Here is a 24151-nt window from a genome sequence, read left to right as displayed (position 1 = left end):
AGCGTTAGAAGTCGTCGTGCAAGTCGTGATTTTCTTCTACGGAGGGACGCATTCCCCATCGTCCTGCGGTCATAGACATGTATATATGCGCCGAATAAATCCTCCATCGCCATTATCGTACAGCCATCTCTTCGCACAACCGCCCACCAGTAGTAATAAAATCCATCCAAAATACCCCAGTGCTATAATCCAATAAAACTCAAATATAAACTCCATATAGCATCATCCATCTCATGCACCCCATCCCACCAGTGTCCACCCCCCACAACCAATACAAAAGTCATACTCAAAGGATCATTAGCGAAAGTTCAGAAACCTGAAAAAACCTCTTCCCATCTTCTGTCGCTCTACTTCTTATCCTCATTCAGCAGACTTGCAATGGGCACATTATCCCTGGGCGCCGAACTCCATGTCCCGCTCCTTGGTCTGGGTACCGGCATGGGCAGGACGTACGACATCCGATCAGTAGCAGGGGCCGACACGGCGCTGTTGCTCAAGGGGCTGCAGAAGTGTCTGCCAGTTTCCGAGACGGGAGACGCGTACGTGTAGTGCGAAGGCTTGAGCACGGGATTCTGCATGATGCTGCCATCGGGAGAAGCGTCGGGCGTAGGGGGCCGGACGGTATAGGAGCCAGAGCGCCAGATTTCCTCGAGCTGGGCTGGGGAGACGTCTGCGCCGTAGTCAGCAGCGACGGCGGCCCAGAACTGCTGACGGTGAGCTTCGTAGATGGCGCGGAGGCGGTCGGTGTCCACGACCTTGGGCTGGTGGGCGACTTCAGTGTTGATGCGGAGCGCATTGAAGGGTTCGGGGGAATCCCGGGGGCTCAGTGGGCGGGGCTTGGGAAGGAGGATCTTGTGCTGGTTGCGGCCGGGAGAGGCCGTGATAGACGCGGCCCTGATATGCGGGCTGCCGCCAGTGTAGCTCAGAGGAGAGCCATGGCGGGATGACGACGAATAGTCATCGCGGTCCACTGCCATTGAATAAGCCGGAGATTGGCCGGCGGAGCTTGAAGAGGTCGTCGAGGACATGGATGAGGTGCGCTTACGGCGATGGCTACCGTGCGACAATTGATGGAAGTGCAGACGGCAGGCCAGCTCAGTCTTCTTGAGATGAGCAGCAATGTGCTTGTAGGGCATCTTCTGCATGCGGGTCTGGAGGAGGTAGTTCTCCTACGAAGAAGTCAATACCTGATCAGACCATTGCCACGATCGATGCATACCTCTTCCTCAGACCAGGACCTGTTCCCTCCGGCGGACATCTTCCTTGCCCGGAGACTGGCATCGGAGGACTGGGAGTTCATCTCTGGTAGGGGAGAAAGAACTTGCGGCTGATGGTGGAGCATGTTGAACTGATTGTGCGATTGGAATTCTTTCGGATGATCAAGAAAGGGATGGGCAATGGTCAGTGTTTTCGTTTCGGGATAACGTCCAGTCGTAGAGGCTCGCTCTTCAAAGAATGTAGTTCCACTTGCGTAGACAATGGAATTGCTCAGCAATGTCGATTAAAGAACGGAAGGCAACCCAGCCAGTGGGGAATAAAAGAACGTAATTACAAGGTTGCTAGGAAAACAAAAGACTGAAGCCGTTTGAAGGCGAGCGGATGAAGCCCCATGGCGGCTTGGGGCATCGGACAAGATATACGGTTCGGTCACGATGAGAAACGAGCGGTTCCCGGGCCAACTGCGAGCATGGTTGATTGGAGTGGCAGGAGGTTGTGTGGAAAGCGTTTTCAAACTTGAGTCCTGCAGCAAAGTTTTGATCGTCACCACGGTTGAGGTCCGCTTTGCACGCCGACATGTTTGGAAAATCCATGGTTGCGAGACGTGCTAAGCCGGAAGGGGAAGGGCAGCTGGCCTGCACAAGATCTGGATGCCCGGAAGAAGTGTGGTCTGGAGCGACCCTGCATGAATTCCGTCGACATTTTGGTGTAGAGTGGAGGCAGTTTCAAAACTCGACGCGTTAGAGGGAGGCTCGTGCAGCAGGCTTGGGCGAAGCGAGACGTTTGACAGTGTGTTTTGACGACCAAACAAGCTCATCCAGAGTCCGTGAACGAGCGGGCGCTAACCTCGAAAACGAGGTACTAGGCGCTCGGGGTGATCTGTGAACTGGCTCTCCTACCTTCATGGTTCTTTGTTCCGAAGATCTTCAGCGGCACAGAATCAAAGTCGATGTTCGGCCCGCACAACAGCAGCGGTAATACAAGAAGCTGTCTACAGTTGGATGCTCGCAGAAGCTGTTGCCGTCTCGACACAGATGATGCTGACAGGCAGAAACAGACCGCCTTTTTTCTTTCTGCTTGCCAGCTGCGGGTGTTGAGACGTACGAAACGACGTCGTTCTCGGAAGCAGAGCGATCCGTTCGGCGCATCAACGACAGGCTTAGGAACGGCACAGGCTTCTGGGGTGGAGAATATGCGGCCCAGCAGCGAGCCGGTGAGGTTCCTGCTGCTGCTGCTGGTCGGCGGGGACGGCGCTCAAACAAGGTGGGCGTGAAGTGACACGGAGCCTGTGTCAGGTGGCTGGAGGGGCTTGGCAGGCAGCCCGTGAATGAGATCTGATGAATGGGGACAACGGAGCGAAGAGGACTCTGTAATGGAGGGGACGACATGTTGAATAGCGAGCGCGCGTCCGGCGCATTTTCGACGCCGGCGGACAATGCGACGGGTTAATTCGCAGTGCGCCTACCATTGGCCGTGGGGCGGACGTGGGTCGCAGTCGTGGAAATTGATGCGCTGGCCGACGGTACAACGGGGGGACGAAGAAAACACCTCTACTCACCCGACCCTCGCTCGCCATCTGGGTGAAGTCGCGAGCTTCGTGACCTTGGTGACCTTTGGAAACCGTCCTCTGGTGGTCTGCCATTCACCAATGAAGATGACACTTTCGAACCAGCCAGGGGGGTCTGCGCTGCCTCCTCCACCCACCACAATACCATACCGCACTTGTTCTCACCCTCTGATCGTGAACCCATCGGCGCCAGCTCCACCACTGATGACAAACAGTAGTACCACAGTATCCTGCCAGAAACGCATTGCGCTCTCGCCGCACATCAGCAGTTCCAAGCATCTTCAGCTCTTCGTCTCTGCGTCGTCCTCTGCAGCGGTCGAGGCTACTGTGGTCGTCCTGCTCCGTCCATCAATCAAAGGTCCTTCGCGCCGACCAAGTCCACCGAGCCGTCCGCATCTCCATGCAACATTCGCATAAAGGGCCGTCACGCGCGGGCTGCATCTCCCCCGCATCCAAGCCCCCGTCCCCGTAACTTTGCAGCCACCTAATTCATCTGCGTCCTCGAGGAGGCTATTACCCCGCTTCTTGCCTGCTGCTCCCCCAGTAACCCCAGGTACCAGTACATCAACCTTCCCCAGACTCCACGTTTTCCCACGCAGTAATTCACCCTCGGCCAGGTACCAGTACCGCAGTGCCCTTCAGCGTCTCCAAAGTGCCGGCCGCTGGGTCCAAGACAATCCCCGTCCCAGGCCGTCCATTTCCTCCCATTCGCTCGTCCGCCTGCAAACCTGGCCCTTCTTGTATTCCATGTACTTTGATCAGCGTCTGCACCCGGGCTAGGCCATCGCCCTGCCTGCTTGCTTGAATATCATGACCATCTATCGCCTTCGATCGTGTATCCAAGTCCCTTTTGCGTGCTGTCCCAGGTTTCGACTTCCGAGTATGACTTTGCGCTCTAGGCGCATCCACCTCCTCTAACTGAGCTGCTCCGCTTATGTCGTCTCCCACAGCTCCGAGTGCATCGTCTGCCATGTCGTGAGTCCTTTCTCCAGCCTCACCTGCGTATCGAGTCTGGGAGCTGTTTCTCGGCACCGAGCATTGCACGGGTCCCGGATACCGAGCCTGGAGATCGGTGAACCAAGCGCGCTTCACCTTCACCTTCACCGTATGCCGCTGACGTCGTGATCCATGTTTCACAGTTCTTCGCCGGCTGCCAAACGCAGTCTGAAACCCTCTCCGGCCGCAACAAACCCACAGCAGAACACCGCCTTTACCACGTCTGCCGAGCTGCCCACTCTCCAACCTGCTGCACCAGTAGCCCAAGCTCAACCCCAAAGCCAAGCTCAAGAGTCCCTCATGTCCTTCCCGCGCCCTTCTACGCCTGGAAATTCCAAGAAGCGCAAATCGGTAAGCGTGCCGTCCGACCAAATGGCAGCTACTCCAACTTCCGCGAGTGCTCCCTCGACGAGTACAGCCGCAACGCAGGCCCAGGAAGCCGATGCGCCTGCTGCACAGGAACCCAAGGCCAAGAAGAGTCGAACCAACACGCCTTGGACACCGGCCGAGGAGCAGAGGCTCAAGGCGATGAGAGATGCCGGAAATAGCTGGAACGAGATTGCAAAGGTAGAAGAACATGATGTTTACCATTGCGCCTCTTTTCGAACACATTGGCTCGAGGAAGACCCTATTCACTGACTGGCGCGCTCCAGACATTTCCTCAGCGAACAGAGGGGAGTGTGAAGAAACACTGGTACAAAGTAGGGGCGCCGCTGTCCCATCTTGTCCTTCTATTGCTGACGTTGGCGGAACAGGATATGCACTACGCCGAGTTTGCTGAAGACGAGGTGGGTCTGCAGCTGCGTCTATTCCTTTCCATTGGGATTAGCCACTGACCGACGTGAAAGAGCGCGGCGCTTCTTGCAGCTATCAAGGAGTACGACCAGAACAAGTGGAAAGTAATTGGGCAGAAAGTTGGCAAGCCTGCTAAAGTATTACGGCATTTGGTGCAAAAAATTGTGGAGAGTTGACTGACTGAGATAGGCTTGCGAGCAGTATGCGAAGGAGCATTTTGGTGGAAAGGTTTGAGACAGAAACCAACAGGATATGCACATTTCCTGGTTTAGCGGGTTCGAGCTCTCCTTATGATACCGGCTCGCTTCCATATATAGAGCACTGCATGTGCAGACGCTTCTGTCGGCATCTGCTCGTCGTTTCTTGGAGTCCTCGGAGGCTCGGATGCGGTCTTGGCTGGGGCGTATACGAGGTGAACTTCTGCGAAACCCTCTCAATGAGCAAAAGGCGAAATCCCCAGCAGCCTTTTATTTCCTTTGTCTCTTTCCGTCATGTGGATTCCCCAAAGGTTTCTATCTCTTTCAGAGTCTCTCGTGGAAGGTAATGATGGTGGGGTGCGACAGTCCTGTGTATATGCACCATATCCCTCGATAAGGTTTCGATAAACTAAGCCACTGGCTCCGGGGCCCCAACAAACCCAAACTTTCGTTGAACATTAGTCTACCCGGCGATCTGGTGAATGGTTACGGCAATCATGGATCGACTTGGGGTAGATGTCTCGTTTCATTGTTTGCGCCAGTTTCAGATATCTGCGGTGGACAAACGGTAAGGGCCAGTGGAGCATTCCCTGGAGAAACACATGTTCACTTGCTACCATTGGCAGATCAAGTCCATGCCGACATCGCTGGCTTCCGTGGGACATGGTGCAGCCTGCCGCCTTGAGGCGAGCGACACAGTGCAGGTACAGTGTTTGATGAAGGTACTGCTTGTGCGTAGAGCTGAGTTGCTCTCGCAACGGGCAAACCAGATATCGGTCGCCTTGCTCCTTGCATACTGGGGGTCATTGGTCTCTGAGCGGATGGCCCTTCTTCTCTACCGAACTGATGCGGCGACGCTGTATCCGAAGGGGATTCGTCCGGAAGTGGTACTGTGGGCGAGCAGAATCCATGCTAAGTCCAACCCTCGATGGCGACGTGCCAAGCCCTGGCGACTTGCTAAAAGGGTCACGGAGAGGGCAGGCCACGCTGTGGGGGTCGCCCGCGTGTTGATAGCCAGCCTAGGGCGATTCGATCTGCTCGCCTGAACGGGGTGGCTTCCGCATGTACCTCCAGTTCACCTTTCCAGCTCCGTCGTTTCGTCTGGGGCCAGCATGTATCTAACGGGAAGCGTCAAAACTAAGACAGCACGAAAAGAAGGCCCAAAAGGGAACGACTGCTAGTGTTTGGGTGCAAACTTCTGCAGCGTATCCGCAGTCAGCCTTCAACGATAGATGGACGTGCCTCATCCATAAGCAAGGGCGCACTGGCAGAGGTACATAATCACTGTTGGGAGAGCCAGAGGTCGAGATGCTGGATCTGGCGTGACTTGAAGGAAAATGGAGCGAATCCGGACGAGGCAGGATGGTACAGCCTAAACCGGCTAATAGTTGATATGATGGCAAGAATCTTGGTACGTGGGAACTCGGGTTCGCTGGACTCAGCAGTCACAGGCTCACGAGGTGGGAGGGCGAGGCCGGTGAGGTCCGCGATATGGAAATGATGGCGGTTCGTTCGGGAGGAAAGAGTCAAGGCCCATGGAGACCAGCCTAGCAACCTGGTCGGCAGAGTCGTTGCGACAATCACGTGTAACCCCGGAAGGCGGGCGATCTGCTTGTGCCCCTGAGTAATAAAATAACGCCAACATGGGCATTTCTGGTGTTGAGGGCGATCTTGTCGACCAGCAGGTAGACCCCAGACCCCTGTGCCGAGTCCCACGTCACTTCGATCATGTTGGGGAGCGACCGTTGTTGGGTTGGACGCAATCATCAATCACAACTGACTCTGCGTCTGCGTCTGCGCCTGCGCCTACCAACAAGGTACGTTTTCATGAGATCGATGGAATGGCTGCGTGGCGCACCGGCGTGCATTGTGGAGTCGTGCCGCTGTCGTGCAGTCGAGCGGAGGGCGAGCGTGAGGGCGAGCGGGTGAGCCAAATGAATGACAGCATAGTATTGCGAGATGGACGACAATCGTGTGAAGGCGACTGAGGGCGGATAGGAGTAGAGCTGGCCGCTGGATGGAGAAAAGCGAAATTGGAGTCGTGGTGGTGTATGTACTCTGGAATAAATCCAGGTGTTGTGGGTGTCTCGCGTCACGCGTCGCGCCTGCGCTTTCCAGTCTCAGGCAACACCGCCACCTCGCTTGCGTTCGCTGCCCCGCCACATCCCCACCGCCACACCCCCTCTTCCAACTTCCTGTCTTCCCCAAACACAGCACACTGCACTGCACCACTCAACACCGAGCGCCCGTCTCACAATATACCCATCGCCATCTATATTCCTCAACAGCGTTCCCCGTTGTTGCCGCACCACGTACACCCCCCGATCCTTCCGTTGTTGGGGTCTCTGGTTCGTCATCTGGTCGGAGCTTTCTTGCTGTGGCTCGGGCGATCCTCGCATTCGCCCGGGCATTACCAACCGCATATTGACAAGGTAATTGTACTATACCGTCCTGAAACGGCATTTGCATGAGGGCTGATGGGCCACTCTGAAGCCATCCATGCCCTCGCCCATGATGCCAATGCGCCTGAGCTCGACCAAGAGCAACACCGCCCACGGTTGGCAAGCGGGTGCTACGGCACCACCTTTTCCTCTACCGGCATATGGCCCTGCCCTGGACCGAAAGACGGCTGCAACACCACCCTCATCATGCCCCCATAACGCTCATCAACGGAACGCTGCTTCCCACGACACTGCTTGGGAATGCTTGAGAATGCTGAGCTTCGTGGCGTGCCATGCCATTGAGTTGCCACGAGCCTCTGCCATCACTGCCGTCTCCCAGCATGGTCTCCGCTGAGCCCTGCCTCTCGCCCCATGTCTTCCCCATCGCCCATCTCATCATCTGCCAGAAGCTCCTCCGCCTGGTGGCGCTGACGGATTGGGAACTGTCCCTCTTACCCTGGCCCTCCCGCTCGTCCTCCTAGCCCGTTCGGAAGCCTGGTTTTGCGCGTGCCGTGGCCACCAGGCCTGGGACCCTCTGCCAACCGGGATCGCGCCTGCAGAGCCCTCTAACGGCCTGGAGATCTTCTGGCTGCGTTCTAGAAATAATAGGGCTGCGCTGGCATGGACCATGTGTGACCCCCGCCCGCCACGGGCGATTGGAGTGCTGGTCGAGGTACTACCAAGCCGACCTTCATTTTCCCTCCGTCAGCCACTCACAACACGAGCCTGGCGGCATTGTAACTGCGCAAATGACCTGCAAAGTCTCTCAGTCTGGCCCTGGGGGCCCCGTCCCCGGCCCTTTGCTCATCGCATTAACCTTGACGTAGAATTCGTCCTGGGCTTGCCCTACTCAGCTAAGACCCTACCCTTCAGGAACAAAAACCGTCTCGTGGGGTTGCTGCTGCTCTCTGGTGCTTGGATTCGGATGTCCGTGTGGCAATTACATAGGACCGAGCGCAGAAGGGACATTCTGCGCCAACTTTCTTAATGCTCTTCTCCCTATCTCGCGCCAACAGGTTATAATGCACGGCGCTCCCAGTTGGACTCCCAAAGTTTAGTCTTCACCAGGGCTATATCCGGAGATCCTAACTCTTAACAGCCGCCCGATAAGATTCCTCTGCTGAATGGCGCGGCCTTCCAGATTCGACTTGCTGCAACATTTGTCAACTGAGCAAAACGCGAACCATCCCAAAACACGTGCGATACATCTCCTCGAGAGTCGGCACACCACCTCAAACTGAGCATCCCTTCTGGTCCAGGTCTCACCGCGGCGGCCTGCCAGAGCGAGCTAGCTCTGGTAGTCTCCATGCATATTCGCAACCCTGGCGACGAGTTCCTATCGAGACTTCTACTACGAAGTGCCAGGCGAATCCGGGGAAGACGACCATCACATTCCGACTTCAAACACCGAACACACACATGGCTTTCAGCACCAACATGGCTTCACGCCTGCGTGGGCCCCCGTCCTGCAGCCACAGCCCACTCAAACGCTTCAGACGGGAAGCGGTCCCCATCCCCCATACACAGACATCGGCACACATCAGAGTATACTTCAACCACACCCCGCGCCGTTCCGCAATCCCTCCATGTCAGGACAGTCTCCATCCACTCCCTACAACGTCGGCGGCTTTGGCCACGCTCCCCAAGAGTCAGTCTCGCGCAAGCGCAGCCGCCCAGACGAACATCTCCAACCCGATCTCCCAGCGCTAGATCAGCCTTCAGACCTGTACGGTCACGGGCCCGGAACCATACCCGTTCACCATCCCCCGCAGGGTTATCCCCTTCAACCCTACCCTCCCGCTCCCCCGCAAGCAGCTCCCACGTCTTCCTTCCACCGACACCGTCTCCCCGGGCCACCTCCTTCTAAGAGACACAACACCATGGAAGGCGCTCCTTCTTCCCCTCCGCAGACACATGGCCCACCGAGTGTCGTTGGACAAGAGGGGATGCCACCACCCGCCCCTCGCCCGCGCGGTCCCAAACTCAAGTTCACCCCCGAGGACGACCAGCTACTTGTCGACCTCAAAGAAAAGAAGAATCTCACCTGGAAGCAAATCGCCGAATTCTTTCCCGGTCGCAGCTCGGGCACGCTACAAGTCCGCTATTGCACGAAGCTGAAAGCAAAAACCACGCATTGGACAGATGAAATGGTGAGTGTTGGCACCTGAAACGCGGGACGTCGAGTCGCGCTGCCTCATGTTCGGACGTGCTAACCGGAACGGGACACACAGGTCCAAAAGCTTCGCAACGCCATGCAGGAGTACGAGAATGACCGCTGGCGCATCATCGCCTCAAAAGTCGGCCAAGGCTTCACCCCAGCCGCTTGCAGAGAAAAAGCCGCAGAACTCGAAGCGCTCGAAGCAGGTGGACAAGAAGAGGAAGAGAGCGGTTACACACAAACAGGTTCTAGCGAACAACAGGCGGCCTCTTTCCAGTGACTAGCCGAACAATTTGAGGAGCTGCATGCGTGGTAATAATGCTCATTAGGCGAGCGAGGGAAGCGGGTGGTTTGTGGGTTTCTTCTCTCTCAAGGGGGGGCTTGTGCTGGTCACGCTCCGTATTTCCCGACGCATTTCTGTGGGCAAGGGCACTATCATTTAATCACTGTTTTTTCACGCACGACGACTGTACGAATCTACGGAATACCCCCTCTTCTCAGCATACCTTTCGAGATGCCTCGGTTCGGTTGCGGTTCAGCATAGCGGGCGGCGTTGGGAGGTGCATGCGCAAGTTGTTTCGAGATATAATATGAGCGTTTGGGAGTGTGGGCGGTGGAGGATGCATGTATGGGGAGGGCGTCGACACCGCGCATGCGCTGGGGGTTGGAGATGATGGTGTAGAGCCAGAACCGGGACGCAACACACTTGCACAGACTTTACGGTTTCGCATCCTGCGTTTGTGAGGTGAAACTCAAATTCTGGAGCGGGACAGATAAGAAAGAGGAGGGACAGGACAGGAATAGATACCCAGGGTGAGGAACGAGAGTTTCTTGTGTTACGCATTTCGTTGTCTCCTTCTTTTTTTCGTCTTCAGCTTCTGCATATGCACGGCTACACACTTGAATTCTTTAACAGATAACTTAATTTGGATTCTTGCTATCTATTCCTTTTCTTCCGCATGTATGCATGCATGCAGAACGGTGCAGCACGATAGCTTCAACTTGAGCTTCGCGTCCTCTTTCTTTCTTGGCTCTCTTTTTTTTTTTTTTTTTTTTTTTTTTTTTTTTTTTTGTGCGTAGGTTCGTGTTACGTTTCTACGTTATAGATGGGCATTGCATTTGGAATCCCCGAACCCGATCGTCATACGTATACTCCGTGAGGGATATGCCGGATAAGAGGGGTTTGTTAAGCCATTCATGTGGGGTTTCTTAAGAATTGGAATTGAGGAAACAGAGCTATAACGTGTAACTATCGGATATTGGAATAATTGAAACGGTTAAGATGAGGGAGGGATGGTGAGTTTATTTTGGGATTTGGGAAGAGAGAATGGGAGTGGCTTGGAAGTAGACGGGTGTAGATGTGGGTATAACTGGATTGGATTGGATTGTGGGATATATGTACATGTATGTATATATGTATGTGTGTATGTAAGGTCTTCCAAGGATGTATATTAGAAGAAAACCACGCAGTATCCGGAGTACATGTGACAAGACTGAAAAGCATACAACACGCATAGGTAGGGCAAGCAATAACTCTTCCTCCTCTCCCCTCCTCACACCTATCTAGACATTGTAGGAGGCGTTGGTACCTGATGCACAGACACCCGCGCATCTGAAACCAATGTGAACCTGGAGCTTCTGGAGCGGTTCATGCTGGGTTGTTAGCGAGGCGGGTTCTGATGCAGGGACGCTGCGAACGGTACGGGTCGCTCCGGATTGTCGGGTCGATGGTAGCGATGTGTGATGAATGATGATGGTGGTGGTGGTTGGGGTGGATGGGTATGGAGGGCGGGGGCGAGCGACGGAAAGGGGATAGGGAGAAGGAGGTATGCGGGCGAGTTTAGGCGGGGATTGATGGGACTGAAAGATTGTGTGGGGAGTGTGGGGAAACGGTTTAGAGAAAGGGTGCGGGCTGCGAGATAGGGTATCGTGAAGTCGACCCTCGGGGAGTCTAGAAGTACGAGGTGGGCACGAGACGGAGTTAAAATCCCCGTCAACAACAGTACACGACGGCGTGCATAGCAGGACTATACTATCTACGACAACCTTATTTGCTAGAGAGCAAGTCACCATCTCAAAATTCTGCTTTCAACATCTTTTGTTCAATCCTAGGCATGTCGTTCCTCAATATCAATAAATACATCCCGTATACACACACCCCTCCAACTCCCACGTGCGCAGATGCGGTACGGTTATGCAAGTCATCTACTCTTCTCCGTCCTCCATCCTCCATACAGGACCTCTATTATAATATTGCTGGTACTGATATTGATCGGTATAGAATCCGCCATATAGCTTCTATGTTGTTGATAATACCCCAGAGAATGGCGTCACCTGCTAAGGTTAAGGAGTCAATATGATAAATGTCCCTCGTATAATAACGGCAGGTGTTTATAAGAAACATGTATACATGGGAAAAGGAGATCTTATAGCGTCCGTGACTTCTATGGGCCGGGACAAGCAGACACATCCACTAAGCAGAAGTGTTCCCAGGGTTTTGTGAATTATCGATCCGATCTCCCTCTCCATAAATCTATCTCTTTCTCCTCCTCATCATATTCTTTGCGACTGAAAGGTCTCACATCCGAAGGGATTGAAACAATGTTGCTCAGCCACTTCCGGCGCTCACATCAAAGTGCAAACACGCGACACCACATCGTAACGAGTACTCCTCGCCCTCTCAGCTCACAGCTAGCTACCTCCCTACACCGTCAGCACAAAAGGCGACCACCATACTCGGTACCACACATCACCCCCATGCAACAAACATGTTTCCCTCGTTCGCAGTGTAACCCCCATTTTCTGATTCTTCTCGCCCAGTGTCCCACAGCCCATCGGACGCAAAAAGCGCAAGCGGCGAACCCGCGAAAAAAATGTCGCCCTCTCCCCGCAACGTGACTAGCTGGGAATTCTTTATTATTGGATCGGTGTTATATGACTGCCTGTTTCTTGGATATATTAAGGGCAGGGATGGGGCCGGATATATGTTGACGGTGAGATGCACGGTGCGTGAGGGAGTTGGACGGTGATCAGGGATCCAGGGGAGGGTAAATGGCATGTGAAAGAGGTGATGATGATTGGGGAGGAGTGTGTGGACACTTCCGGAGATGAGTGCGTCGGTACCAGAGCGGTACCTGTCCGTGATGTTGCATTGAGAAAGAAGCGCTCTTAGGTTTCTGATTCGCGAGATCGCTTATACATGCTGATGGGCACATCGTACGGAGGATATCCCACGTACCCGTTACGGGTATGGTGTGCGAGCACGTTTACACAGTACATCGCTACCAAACCAGGTAGTCTAGACATACTCGCACATCCAGACCTGGAGGAACAAAAACAACGTTTCCAAGTTTATACCTCGCCTCTCTGCGCCCGTGTACATGGCGTGCTCGCTGTTATGAATAGAAAATGGCCTCCCCAACAGTGTACCCTCCGTCATGCACCCTCGGGCCGCAGACAGGCTGGCTGCCGGAGTGGGTGATGTTAGCGTTGGGATGCCGGGCGTTGGTCCCGCCACCCGGGTTGCAGGTAGGGTTGGGGTGTTCTTTGCCTCCCACGGTGAGCGGCGAGGAAGGTTGGGTGTTTGGTTGGTTAGGGTGGTCAGATCGGACGCCGCATGAGCAGAGAGGGCGAAGGAAGGAGGCCGTGGTGGATTGGAGGCGATTTCGCGTTCTTGGAACATTACTGGTGATGTTCGAATAACGAAGGGAGGCAATTGGCAAGAAGCAACGGCGAAGATAGATGCGTACGTGATGACCTCGACTGACGATACTGAGCCGAACGGAATTGATCAACAGTACACTATGCTTTCTGATTGCACCGTTAGTTGTTTACAAGGTATCGTGCCCTCGCTGCGAGTACATAGTCATCGCATACATGTTCTATACGCAAGGGGTACGTTACCTCATTGGATTCTCTCCGTGTAGATAGAGCATCTTGGATCATGAAGATACACTGCCCAAATAACTCACCATAACCAAGATCCGCCAAAACTCGCCAGATCTTCCAATAACCTATTCATAATCTTCACCCAATTCCATCCTTTCCTCCTCACCGACAATATCCCGAGCCGCATCCTCCTACCATACACCCACACAATCAATCACCGCAGATCCCCAACCGCACCCCATCCGACATGCATCCCACACGTGGCAGTGGCGAATAGCTATCCATGAAAAACTACACACCCAACCTCTCCCGCCCTTCCGTCAATCCTACCCGTTGCCATGCATACATGCACACTCCTGCATCGACGATCATTGATCTACGTCTCTCCGCACGGAGGGGCAACTGCAGTTCGCCTCCAAGTCGTGGCGACTGTTGTTCTAAGTTAGGAATCGCTATGTTTAGCTCCATCCGCAGTTCTGATTCTTGATATGTAAAGACGCCACTCAAGTGCCGAGTCGTTGCATCTTGGTTGCAGGGTGATCGAACCTTGTTGGAGGACATGGATGATGCTCGGACACAGAACTCTTGACCCCAGTTGGAGGAGACAAGCCGAACACCTAGCATCCCGCTTCGGCACTCCCTTTACGGCTTCGAAGCAGCCGCACCCTTCCTCTTCTCCTCCAAAACCTTAGGGTCCAGGAACGGTGAAGGGGTTAACAGCGGATTAAACCGCACCACTAGCTCCGCATCAGTAAAACAGCCTCCTACTCCCAGCCCCCTACGCGCGACCCATCCTCGACGCTAGACATACCTTTCCGTTCCGCCGGCTCCCTCGTATCAAATCCAAACTCCATCATCCCTTTTGCTAGCGAAGAAAACGGTTTCTCGGAATACGAGGTTGACGTCATTGGGCGCTTCGGAGGACTTAGGGGATGCTTTCTGTGCGGGTAGCGGGCTTCCGATGGTGGGGAGGGCATGTTGACGGGTTTATAGAAGGAATTATGTGTGCGCAAGAGTAAGCGATTTTTCAAGCTAATGGCGATGGTCGAGAAAGGGACATAATGGTATTGAAACTCTTGAAACTGGATGTGTGAGAGAACGTGTGGTCCGTGCGCGGTCTTGATGAAGCCTTGTATTGACAGATCATGATAAAGCGACAGGCCAAAAACGAGCTTAGAGTATCTAGAGACCTTGCCGTAAGAGTTTGCAAGTACTTGATCTTCTTAAAGCATTAAATAGGTCAATGGATCGGAATGATGGTTTTTGCATATCTCGAATACCTCTGTAGAGACACAAGTGAAAGCGTGTACTTAGTAAAGGCATTTCCTGAGTGTGGCTGAATTGCACATCTGGGCCTTTACACAAAAAGATACAACTCACCTGCAAGGATATTGCTGTTCGAATCTAGCCAACTTCGTCGTTCTGTTAACTGGGCCTGGAGACTTACCTAAGATGAATGCCTCCACGTCTTACACATACACAAAACGGGTTAGCTTTAAACATATACATGGATACGCTATAACTGCTAATAATGTTATAACAGAGGCCTGCCCTTGACTCTATTCTCGACGCATACTTTGATTTTCTCTATAACAGCTCTTCCACAGCCCAACCTATAAACCTACCACCCCTTCCCCTTCTCCCCCTCAGCCTTCCAAACCTCATCCTCTACCAACCACACCCCCACCAACACCGGACTCCACACCACCAACCACACCACTATCACTACACTTCCAACCCCCCAACACGCCCATCCCACAACTCTCCTCCACCATTTCGTCCTAGGCGCCCTCCATTCCCTCCCCGTCCCAACTTCCAAATCTCTGAAGAACCTCCGCGGGACAACAACATTCTTCGTCCCTTCCCACGCCCACACAAATATATTCATGTACTCATTTCCACGGAGAGAGTTGCCGTTCCGCTTGCGCGCCGCTTCCAGATAGACTCCGCAGACGTGGTTGTGGGCCGGGTCGCACTGAGGACACATTTCGCGGTTGCACATGTTGCATGTCGCTCTTGGGAGCTGCGTGCGGAGGGTGGGGAGGGAGGACCCGAGGGAGAGAAGGGAGAGATTCGAGTCAGAGATGCATGGGGAGCACGGATTGGAACCGTAGAGCATTGGTGTTGGGAGGTTGTTGGAGTTTGTTGTTGGGGGTCGATCTGTTGCCACTGGGGTCAGGTAGGTGGGATCGATTTCCACTCTGGTGGGACTTCCATCTGGAGATGAAGACTGATGCTGTCCGTTTTCGACGGGAAGGCCGTGCTCATCAGGTGGTTCGGGGTGCATGGTGAGATTGTTCCTGACGTTCTCGTGCTTGGAGGTGGTATTTGCCATGTGGGATATTTGGTCCGGCCCCTCGGAGGAGCGACTTCCAGACAAGGACGTCGACGAAGCCATCTTTGCTGCATTATGGCCGGTTTGCGATTGCGAGGACGTGATTGCAGCGTCGGGTCCCGTCTGCCGAGCTCCAGACATGCAATTGGCAGTGTTCATGGTCATGGTAGGTGGGCGTATATAGTTGCCCTTGAGGACGAGAGTTTAGCTGTGGCTTTCGTCCGTGGGACACTCCTTGTGAGGGCTTTGGCAATGTCGTGGGAAAGGTGAGGTCCTTTTCAAAAGGTAGCACTTACCTTCTGTAGTTTTCCAGAAGGAAGTGGCAGCCATGACCACTCACACTGAACGGTTCTGGAGGTGAGATCGACCGGGCGAACCTCAACACTCTTAAGGACTTCACCAAAGGGACATCGAAAAAGGTCCTGAGACCCTCCGAGATACGTACGTTCGATTCGCTCAATTACCTAGTATAAACACAAGGATTAATGTACACTGGTGCTTCAATATACGCCCGTTCCATCCTTATGAACGCCGTGCCATCCCATTCCTTTCCTTTTGCCCCTTCAATGCGTCAATCCATACATAGTGGTATCACTGCTCCACCTCTATTCAAATTGATTCTCCCTATCCACCCACACATCCTCCAGTTCCGCAAAATTCGAGAAATGCAACGGGCGATGCACGGCATCGTAGAATCGCACAGGTGTGTCGAGCTTAACATGCACAGGCTTCTTCTCCACAGAGCTGAATGCCGCACCCATGAAGCTGTAATTCCAAATGCCGTTTTCGGGGACGAGGAAGTAACCACGGATTTTGTCGCTGAGAAGAAGCTGGCACTTCTCGCCAAAGGAGGTAGAGAAGCCTGCTGGATTATCCGACATAACGTCCTTGTTCTCAGCACCCCACTTGTAGCCGTTGGGAGTAAGGGCCCAAGCCGCCAGCGACACGGAGCCTGGCGTGAAGGAAACAGTCATCGAGACCGTCTTCTTGTCCCAGCTAGCGTGCGCATTCATCAGTCGTGCATGCTGAGTCACGTCGCTTGCGGGCATGTAAGGCGGTTCGTTCCCGCTTACCGTGTGAATGATTCCCAGTGGCTCCAAGTTGTCAAGATACTCATGCTGCGGCAATTGCTTCGGTAGCTGCACATCACGGGTTCCGCCGACCTGCGGAATCATGACAATGGTGCAAATCTCCTTGACTTGATCGTTATCGGGGGGTGACCTGCCATAAAGATAACCAGCAACCTGGGTCCGAAGATCCGCAATGGTGATGAAACGTTTCAAGATGTTCTTGGGCATGACATAGGTGTTATGTCCGTCTTCCTTGACGTCCTCCGAGTTGATGTAGATGTTGTTGGCGCGAGTGCGAAGGTTCGAAGTTGCCACAGCTCGGGTGCGCCACTCAGTCTTCGACGCAAAAGTTGCCTGTTCGTACTGGGAAGTCGTCGTGACAATGATTTCCTCACCGTGCACATTCTGCGTCTTCGTCGTCACAGCGGTCAATTGCGCCTGTTCCTCTTTTTGCTTATCGATTTCGGCAGCCTGTTGACGCTGCATGGAAGGAGCCGATATCTCCATACCGAGGATGATATCGCGGACCTCGCTGCTCGTAAGAGACGACGTGTTGACGTTATTCTTCTTGCCGTAGTCATTCAAGATGAGATCACGCAGTTGCACTTCGACCTTGATCCAGTCCTCATCCGAGAGAGTCGGCCAGATATGATGTTCTTGTGTCACAACACTCTTGTCGGGGCGCAAGATCAATTTCGTCTTGTCCATGTTGACGTGGAGAGCGCGCAGAATCAGGATCAATCGGGAGAAGGCCGTGTAAGAGGAGATGGTCTTCAACCACTCATCGTAGAGGTTGAAGAGCACCATCTGCGGACCTGTCGCTCGCAGAATCATATCGCCAAGCTTCTCGACCTTCATAGCGGCCTGGAACGGCAGCTGCAGCTCCGAAGCACGGATAGAGATGTTGGGGAAGTCAAGCAGATGTACCTCGAGGGGATCCAAGAGGCCTTTGCGGGTGACGATGAGCTGCTTCGGCTGCTCTTCGACGGGCAACGATCGAATCAGAGCGGCGACTTCTTCGGCTGTCTTCCACTTCGCCAACTGACCCAGACGCTTCTGGCCAGCCCAGACACTGGTGTGAATGATCTTCAGGAAGAGTTGACCAGTCCGGGGATTGAAAATGAAGATGGCACCATTGATGGGTTTGGTAGTCAAGTTACCTTCGAAGGTCTTGTGGATGGTGACGCGGTACACGTTGGTATCATCGATAAATAGCTGAACCTGGTTGCTGAACAGTTCGGAATAGTTCTGCGAGTTCAAGAACTCCTGGTTGCTCTCAGATGCGTACAACTGGAGACCCTTGCGAATACGCTCGCGCAGCACGTACAGAGCAGGATTAGCCTTCATAATCTTTGCCATGGCCTGCTGGATGAGCTGCTTGAGACCCGGGAAGTACTGGCCATAAGCTGAGTACAGATTGTAGGCAAGGTCGATTCCGATCATCAAGCCGGTGGCCGAGGGGTAAATGCTCATGCTGTCCGTGGTGTAGTCCAGGTACTTGGCGCGGACATAGCGCTCAATATCGTGAGAATCGTAATCACCATATCGAAGCTGTACGTCGATCCAGAATTTATTCGTAGTCGTCGAGCTCATGGTGTCCTTGGTGTCGTAGAGCATGGAAGGCGGGGAAACGCTCCACTTGTGGCTGGCAAACAACAAGATATCTGCGCAGGAGCTATTCATCTTGTAAGACTTTCGAGGATGAATAGTCTCTTTCTGCACAGTCTCGATGCCAAGTGCTTCAAGCTCCTGGTCAAAGACCTGACACAAATCCATAACGACCGACTCGTGAATCTTCTGCCACAAATGGGCACGGAAGATCTGAATCAACGAGATCTTGAGCGTAGGAATCTTGCCGTGCAAAAATATGCCGGTCAAGTCAAGCTGGACCTGGAAACCCACATACACATTGGCTCGGTTGATGGTGGGAGACCACCAGAGGGTGAAACGGCGGTTGGGAATTTGGTTGAGACCGGATCGTTGGGCATTGGTAAGTTTCTTGAACTTCATCGATTCCCTAGAGTAGCACAAGTCAGCATGGTCTCCTCAACCCGGGGCAACGGTATCTTGAGTATAGGGATGGGGAAGAATAGTAGAAGGAGAAAGCAAGAGGGATAAAGCATCTCGCCGGCGCTCCTTTACATAGGAATGCGGAAGGAAGAGCAGCAGATTGGAGTTGAGATGGGGTATCTGGGCGCTGGCTTTTGCAAGGGTATGCGGAAAGCAAGAAGGAGCAACAGGCAAAATCAATGAAGCAACTGAAAGTCACAAAAACCCAAGGGATAGTGCGGTATTGGTATAGGGGTGCGGAACAGCAGAAGGAGGCAAATGCAGGGCGGATGAAGCGTCTGAGGGGGGTTCTTGTTGACGGAGCGGCGGCGAATAGAAGAAATGGAAGGTATAAACGAAACAAGAACTCACTCGAAACCACTCGCTCTTTCCCAGAATAGGCCTTCCCAGGACGGAAACGCGGTTGCCTTGAACAGTGTATGTTCAAGGATGGTCTCCACACCGCCAAGAGCCTGGATAACATCGGTCCGGTAGGCGTTAAGGTTCCACAATTTGCCGTCGTGACGCTGGCTCGTCCACCAGAATGGATTGCTCTTCATGTGCTGATAAATCTTGAACTCAGCCCGGGCGCGGAAGCCCTTGTCAAAGCTGAGCGTGCTCCGGTCTTTCTGGAATAGCGTGTTGATACGAGGCAGACCCCGGTCCCAGCTGTCTTCCAGATCCTCAAGTGTCAGACGTCGATTCTGTTGGTTAGCTTCCTGGCGTTTCTGGGCGTACTCCATCCACACCCTCTGTGAATCAATGAACTCCGACTCCCACGGGATGATGTAGCGGAAGATATTCGGAATAAGAGTCTCTTCATCATGTGACATGCCAGCACGATAATGGGTGACACCGGTATCCGTCTGTTTCGACCAGCGTTTGTCACTGGTTGGGATTAAGATGTGCGATCCAGATATCATTCCCAATCCTCCGAGCTCCTTCGGCGTGTAGAAGACTGCAGGTGGGAAACGTGACGGCATCTTCGAGTTTAGGCCGATCTTCACACGGGTTTGGATCTTGGTCTCACACTTCACAATTGTATCAAGCAGGCTGACAGTAGATACGGCGGCCTCTCGGTAGTACGTGAATAGGGCGATCAGTGTTGTATTCCACTTGTTGGCAATCTTGGTGAATGTCGTAGATCCCGAAGACATGAGAATCTGTCTGATGCGGTTGTTGAACTTTTGAATATCCTCTTCAGTGACCTGCAAGAAGGCGTGGGCAGTACGTTCCTTCGTGGTACTATCGACCAGAGACCACACGCTGTCCTTGACAGGGAACTCATCGCTGAGGTTACGGATCTTAGGCAGAATGCGAACTTCGAAGCCGCACATTGAGAAGAGGAGGTTAGGATTGTCGCGACTGTAGACGCTGGCAAATGTATCATCCCACTCAATGGTGGTGACAGACCGAGGTAGACGGTTTTTCAGGTCCCAGAATACCGCACGACCCAGGTTAACGTCATGGCGCATAAGTCGCATTCTTGAATCCCTTGGCCAGCACTTCTTGTTGCGATACCCGATCACATTCTCGAAATTCGGATCGGGTTGCTCGGTTAGGAACCGCTGAATGAGGTCGCGAGATTCGTCGGCCGTGAACCTGAAGAACACCCAGATTCGGTCGATGTATCTGGTATACAGCCGGATGGGGTGACGAGTCTCCGTCTCCTTGTCTTTAAACTGCAAGAAATCGTTTGGACTTTCGGGCGCACCCGCAATCTCGTTCGCTCTTTGTAGACCAAGGAGAAGGATATCCAGTACCAGCCCATAATATTGGAAAACAAAAGCGGAGAACTGAAGACCGCGGATCATGCCGTATGCATTAGTGTGATTCATGTCCTTATAGTTGAGCTGAACATTGTTCTTGGCCGTGATGTAGTCGGCGAGGTTGTGATCCATGATCAAGCGCAACAGGCGGTTCAGCATGGTGATGTCGACTTTCTCATAGACCTTGGACAACTGTGTCTCGATCATCACATTGCATTCGCCGTCCTGATACTCCCAGACTTTATCAAGATTGTTGATTCCTTGAGCCCACTTGTAAACCAGCAGAGGTGGCACCTCGGAATCAGAGGGCTTGATCCAGTTCGGGAAAAGATGGCGTTGATCGGCCTGGTACCAGAGGTATTGGTCAAGATAAGCATCGGTTATCTTCTCCATGGGCTCAACGTCGTACACCGGATTAATGGTGCTGTAATTGTCGTTCATGTCGATGCCCACCTCCTTAAACGCACGCTGGGTCAAGAGGAACCTCTTTATGCGCGCCAACGTGGTCCCGGGAGAGTCATACGCTTGTTCAATAAGCGCCAGCTCCTCGCGCTGGCTCTGATTCAGGCGCCCCTTGACCGAGTATGCTTCTCGCAACCGTTCCAAGGCCAGAATCAGAATCTTGGTGTCATGCTTGTATGAGACACTCGGGAACGGGATCGGCTGGAACTTGCGAGCTTCTAGCCAGTGAACCATCGTTGTATAGATGGCGACGGCCTCTTCCGAAGAGACATACGGTCCATCCTTCATGTAGTTGTGTTGACGCTCTTGCTCCGCCTTTAACCACAATCGTGTGAGACGTCCGAGATTCTTTTTCGCCACCGTCTTGTCCACTGTAGCACCGCGTCGAATACGCTCGCGGTTATAATGGGCAACCGAAATCCACCAATCCGCTTTACTTTTGACGTATCGGAGAATGATGTTCTCAATGGGGGCAGGGAGTCCAGGCACCTTCCAAGGAATATTGCTCTTCCAGCACCGCCATGCTTCCGACAGATGCTGTAGAACAGTATTCACCTTGCTTTGCTTGATACCTTCTGGCATCATATCCATCAGATCGCTCATAACCGCAGCGCGGAGTTCGAGATCAAAGTGTGACTCGACACGCTGCTTCGTGACGGTCTTGGCAACACCCTTGCTGTGTCGGCCTTCGAACTGGCGCGATAGAAGATTACCTAGCCATCTCTCGAGAAGAGGGATGATTCCACGCATGAAGAACAGCCAAACACGCCATGCTGGAGCCCAGAAACCACATCCTGGTCCCTTCCCGACAGGACCAGAGTTGAAACGGTAGTATATCAAATGCTTCAAGTCTTTGCAGGAACGAATTTGATGCATCAACTTGTACTTGTATCGGTACATTCCAGTAAGCTGGCCAACGTGATTGAAAGCATAGAGGATGCCGTCGGCCAGCTGGAAGGCGTCGATATTGCCCAGGCGGTATTGTACTTGCGCATCTACAATGAGTTTTGTCAACCGCAAGATCTCACGCATGAGATGGAATGCGTTTCCGAAGCGAGACTTCTTCCGCTCTTTCGTGGTGAGCGTTTTGACGGGCTTCAGGTTGAAGTTATAGTCAAGGTGGAGGTACGTCAAGTTCTTGCGATGGATCAAGAGATTGAGCATGTTGTAGCCTTGACGGCAAACTTGAAGTCCAGCTTCGACCCAATCGATCTTGGTCTGTTGGAAGAACTTTGTCCCCTTGAGCGTCCTCATGAGATTTTGCTTGTTCTGAGCTTTCGGTTGCTTCTTGTGCAGTTCATTGAGCACGTAGGTCTTCAGAAGCTTCTGGTACGAGACCCGCACCTTCACTGGCTGACCTGCGGGGACATGCTCCAAGTACCACTGTTTTACGAGTGGTACGTCCTCGGCTCTTACCATTCTCCCTGACCTCTTGTCGAAAGGATGCGGGGCCCACCACAAGGCGATAGCGGAAGCTGTGTCTGGTGTATAAAGCTCCTCCTCTGCCATGAAAGGCTCGACATCGTCGGGAAGCTCGAAATCGTCATCTACATCATTTCCTAAGCCAAAAATCTCATCCTCATGACTGACGGTGATGTTCTTGGGAGCAACCGCTCGCGATGATATCGGATTGATGATAGGATCGAAGTAGAACGCCGGCAAGCTGGGGTCTTCCGAACGAACATATACAACCTGGGGGTAGGAGTACCAAGCAACTTTGACGCTCCGGGGTAGAGAATTATAAAGGTAAGGGAATGAAACTCGGTATTCAGTCCGGATCGGCGAGCGGAAAATGATTCGATCAATCGCATTGAATTCTCCAAAGTCTTCATCGTTAGGATCGATGTCCTTGTACAACGGTTCGAATCGAGGACCGCCGGGGATTGCAACGTTGAGTGCCTTTGCGGTAAGGAAACTGTCAAGATCGAACATGTGGAAGTAGTTCTTATCCACGAGGTCGCTCAGAAGTTGGCGACTAAGCCGATACAACGTAGCCATCTTAGGAAGATCCAGGTTCCACTCCTTGTAGCTATCGCCATTCACGTGCGAAGTATCCAGCAAGGGCCGATGTTCGTAGAACCAGTCGATGACCGCAGCATCTTCATCCTCATCAAGTTCCAGCTGGATAGGCTCGAGAGGTTCCACATCCTCGATATTCTCCGAATAGGACAGGGGCGGCTCTTCATCGTCGAATGGGGGAAATCGCATCCGTTTAAAATGGCGACGGTCGCTCTTCTCCTTTCGCATGGCCAACCACATGGCTGCCCACTGTGCGTGGAAAACTGGCTCTATAACGCGCGGGATCTCGTTCACTAGTGTCAAGCAGCCATTGATGTGATAGAGCACCTTAACATCGCGTCTGCTTTCCCAAGGCATCGGCATGTTCTCTAGAAGCTTTAGGACCGCGTGGGGCATGAACTTCAATGCTCCTAGGTAGCTCCGCTTATCGCTGGAGAATTTCCTTTGTGAAACATCGCCAATGTCCTTGAAGATCTTGCGCAAATGCTCAGGGGGCATATCTGCCTTCTGCGTTTCCACGAACCCAGCCTTTCTTCGCTCGCCGAAACGCTGCCGCTGTTGCCGAAGCCATTCCTTCTTCTTCTGCGCAAACTTTGCGATTTGAGGATCCACCGGCGGCCGGCTACTCAGAGACGCGACAGCGCCAGGAGCGCCCGGTGGCGGAGGAGGGGGAGGAGGAGGGGGGGGAGCGCCATAGCTAGAGCCAGGCGGTCCAGGAGGAGGTGGTGGAGGAGGTGGCGGGGGAGGAGGGGGTGGAGGTACCATCTTGAATTGAGAACAGTAAACAGCTTGATGATACCGTCAGCAAGAGTTGATGTCGACGCGGGCTGCTGTCGTGGAGCTCACCAAAGACTGGTTCCTCTAAGTTCCCCAGGAGTTGAAAAAGTTAGCTCTTGCGAGCTCCGCGGTATGGACGCGTCCCAGGTGCCGCAGAAATGACCACAGAGATGCGACACAGAGTAAAGAGAGGTAGAAGGGTAAGGAAAATACCTCCCACGCTTCGCGCGATGGAAAGTAATGCGCTTGGTGGAAGGGTGAGGTGGCGTCCTACTTTGAAGTTGATAGTTGCGACATGGAAGTCGCGCCAAGCCGAACCTTTGCAATTCTTGGCTTCCGCCAACAGGCAGCGAGTCACGTGTACGGCAAAACGTCGGTGCCAAGGTTTCGCTTCCCACGAGCACATTCGC

The 24151-nt window shown here is 53.3% G+C and overlaps 12 protein-coding genes across 12 annotated transcripts; 5 read left to right on the top strand and 7 right to left on the bottom strand.

Moving 5' to 3' along the window:
- Positions 1-230: 230 nt before the first annotated feature.
- Positions 231-1450, bottom strand: EI97DRAFT_223751 (uncharacterized protein). The gene is made up of 3 exons (XM_033793883.1): positions 1220-1450; positions 1046-1169; positions 231-970 (listed from the first exon to the last, which is right to left on the bottom strand). The coding sequence occupies exons 1-3, from the start codon at positions 1340-1342 to the stop codon at positions 348-350; spliced, it is 870 nt and encodes a 289-aa protein (XP_033656479.1). The 5' UTR covers positions 1343-1450; the 3' UTR covers positions 231-347.
- Positions 1451-1978: 528 nt separating this feature from the next.
- Positions 1979-2836, bottom strand: EI97DRAFT_223849 (uncharacterized protein). The gene has a single exon (XM_033793885.1). The coding sequence runs from the start codon at positions 2604-2606 to the stop codon at positions 2145-2147; it is 462 nt and encodes a 153-aa protein (XP_033656478.1). The 5' UTR covers positions 2607-2836; the 3' UTR covers positions 1979-2144.
- Positions 2573-3441, top strand: EI97DRAFT_223790 (uncharacterized protein). Its single transcript, XM_033793884.1, has one exon. It carries the CDS (start codon positions 2654-2656, stop codon positions 3200-3202), a length of 549 nt encoding a protein of 182 aa, XP_033656477.1. The 5' UTR covers positions 2573-2653; the 3' UTR covers positions 3203-3441.
- A 314-nt stretch (positions 3442-3755) lies between these two features.
- On the top strand, positions 3756-5072 carry EI97DRAFT_492555 (uncharacterized protein; the record flags this gene model as incomplete). Its single annotated transcript, XM_033802322.1, has 6 exons — positions 3756-3760; positions 3925-4348; positions 4435-4482; positions 4537-4569; positions 4630-4713; positions 4766-5072. 6 exons carry the CDS (start codon positions 3756-3758, stop codon positions 4808-4810), a joined length of 639 nt encoding a protein of 212 aa, XP_033656476.1. The 3' UTR covers positions 4811-5072.
- An 864-nt stretch (positions 5073-5936) lies between these two features.
- Positions 5937-6682, bottom strand: EI97DRAFT_223710 (uncharacterized protein). The gene has a single exon (XM_033793882.1). The coding sequence runs from the start codon at positions 6538-6540 to the stop codon at positions 6055-6057; it is 486 nt and encodes a 161-aa protein (XP_033656475.1). The 5' UTR covers positions 6541-6682; the 3' UTR covers positions 5937-6054.
- A 1024-nt stretch (positions 6683-7706) lies between these two features.
- On the top strand, positions 7707-8447 carry EI97DRAFT_223670 (uncharacterized protein). The gene is made up of 2 exons (XM_033793880.1): positions 7707-8266; positions 8326-8447. Exon 1 carries the CDS (start codon positions 7843-7845, stop codon positions 8200-8202), a length of 360 nt encoding a protein of 119 aa, XP_033656474.1. The 5' UTR covers positions 7707-7842; the 3' UTR covers positions 8203-8266; positions 8326-8447.
- A 78-nt stretch (positions 8448-8525) lies between these two features.
- Positions 8526-9780, top strand: EI97DRAFT_223684 (uncharacterized protein). Its single transcript, XM_033793881.1, has 2 exons — positions 8526-9364; positions 9446-9780. The coding sequence occupies exons 1-2, from the start codon at positions 8801-8803 to the stop codon at positions 9650-9652; spliced, it is 771 nt and encodes a 256-aa protein (XP_033656473.1). The 5' UTR covers positions 8526-8800; the 3' UTR covers positions 9653-9780.
- A 2156-nt stretch (positions 9781-11936) lies between these two features.
- Positions 11937-12397, top strand: EI97DRAFT_431173 (uncharacterized protein). Its single transcript, XM_033797870.1, has 2 exons — positions 11937-12111; positions 12193-12397. The coding sequence occupies exons 1-2, from the start codon at positions 11974-11976 to the stop codon at positions 12268-12270; spliced, it is 216 nt and encodes a 71-aa protein (XP_033656472.1). The 5' UTR covers positions 11937-11973; the 3' UTR covers positions 12271-12397.
- A 201-nt stretch (positions 12398-12598) lies between these two features.
- On the bottom strand, positions 12599-13429 carry EI97DRAFT_223642 (uncharacterized protein). Its single transcript, XM_033793879.1, has 2 exons — positions 13276-13429; positions 12599-13182 (listed from the first exon to the last, which is right to left on the bottom strand). Exons 1-2 carry the CDS (start codon positions 13305-13307, stop codon positions 12768-12770), a joined length of 447 nt encoding a protein of 148 aa, XP_033656471.1. The 5' UTR covers positions 13308-13429; the 3' UTR covers positions 12599-12767.
- Positions 13430-13902: 473 nt separating this feature from the next.
- On the bottom strand, positions 13903-14237 carry EI97DRAFT_456363 (uncharacterized protein; the record flags this gene model as incomplete). Its single annotated transcript, XM_033800723.1, has 2 exons — positions 13903-13997; positions 14072-14237. 2 exons carry the CDS (start codon positions 14235-14237, stop codon positions 13903-13905), a joined length of 261 nt encoding a protein of 86 aa, XP_033656470.1.
- Positions 14238-14827: 590 nt separating this feature from the next.
- Positions 14828-15998, bottom strand: EI97DRAFT_431168 (uncharacterized protein). Its single transcript, XM_033797869.1, has one exon. It carries the CDS (start codon positions 15758-15760, stop codon positions 14882-14884), a length of 879 nt encoding a protein of 292 aa, XP_033656469.1. The 5' UTR covers positions 15761-15998; the 3' UTR covers positions 14828-14881.
- Positions 15999-16025: 27 nt separating this feature from the next.
- Positions 16026-24021, bottom strand: EI97DRAFT_431167 (PROCN-domain-containing protein). The gene is made up of 3 exons (XM_033797868.1): positions 23811-24021; positions 19087-23752; positions 16026-18682 (listed from the first exon to the last, which is right to left on the bottom strand). Exons 2-3 carry the CDS (start codon positions 23727-23729, stop codon positions 16201-16203), a joined length of 7125 nt encoding a protein of 2374 aa, XP_033656468.1. The 5' UTR covers positions 23730-23752; positions 23811-24021; the 3' UTR covers positions 16026-16200.
- Positions 24022-24151: the final 130 nt, after the last annotated feature.

The sequence above is a fragment of the Westerdykella ornata genome (genome assembly GCF_010094085.1).
Source record: "Westerdykella ornata strain CBS 379.55 unplaced genomic scaffold EI97scaffold_4, whole genome shotgun sequence".
In the NCBI taxonomy this organism is placed as follows: Eukaryota; Fungi; Ascomycota; class Dothideomycetes; order Pleosporales; family Sporormiaceae; genus Westerdykella; species Westerdykella ornata.
The sequence above is the reverse complement of the archived record's forward strand: the minus strand, read 5'-3'. Positions and strand labels throughout refer to the sequence as shown.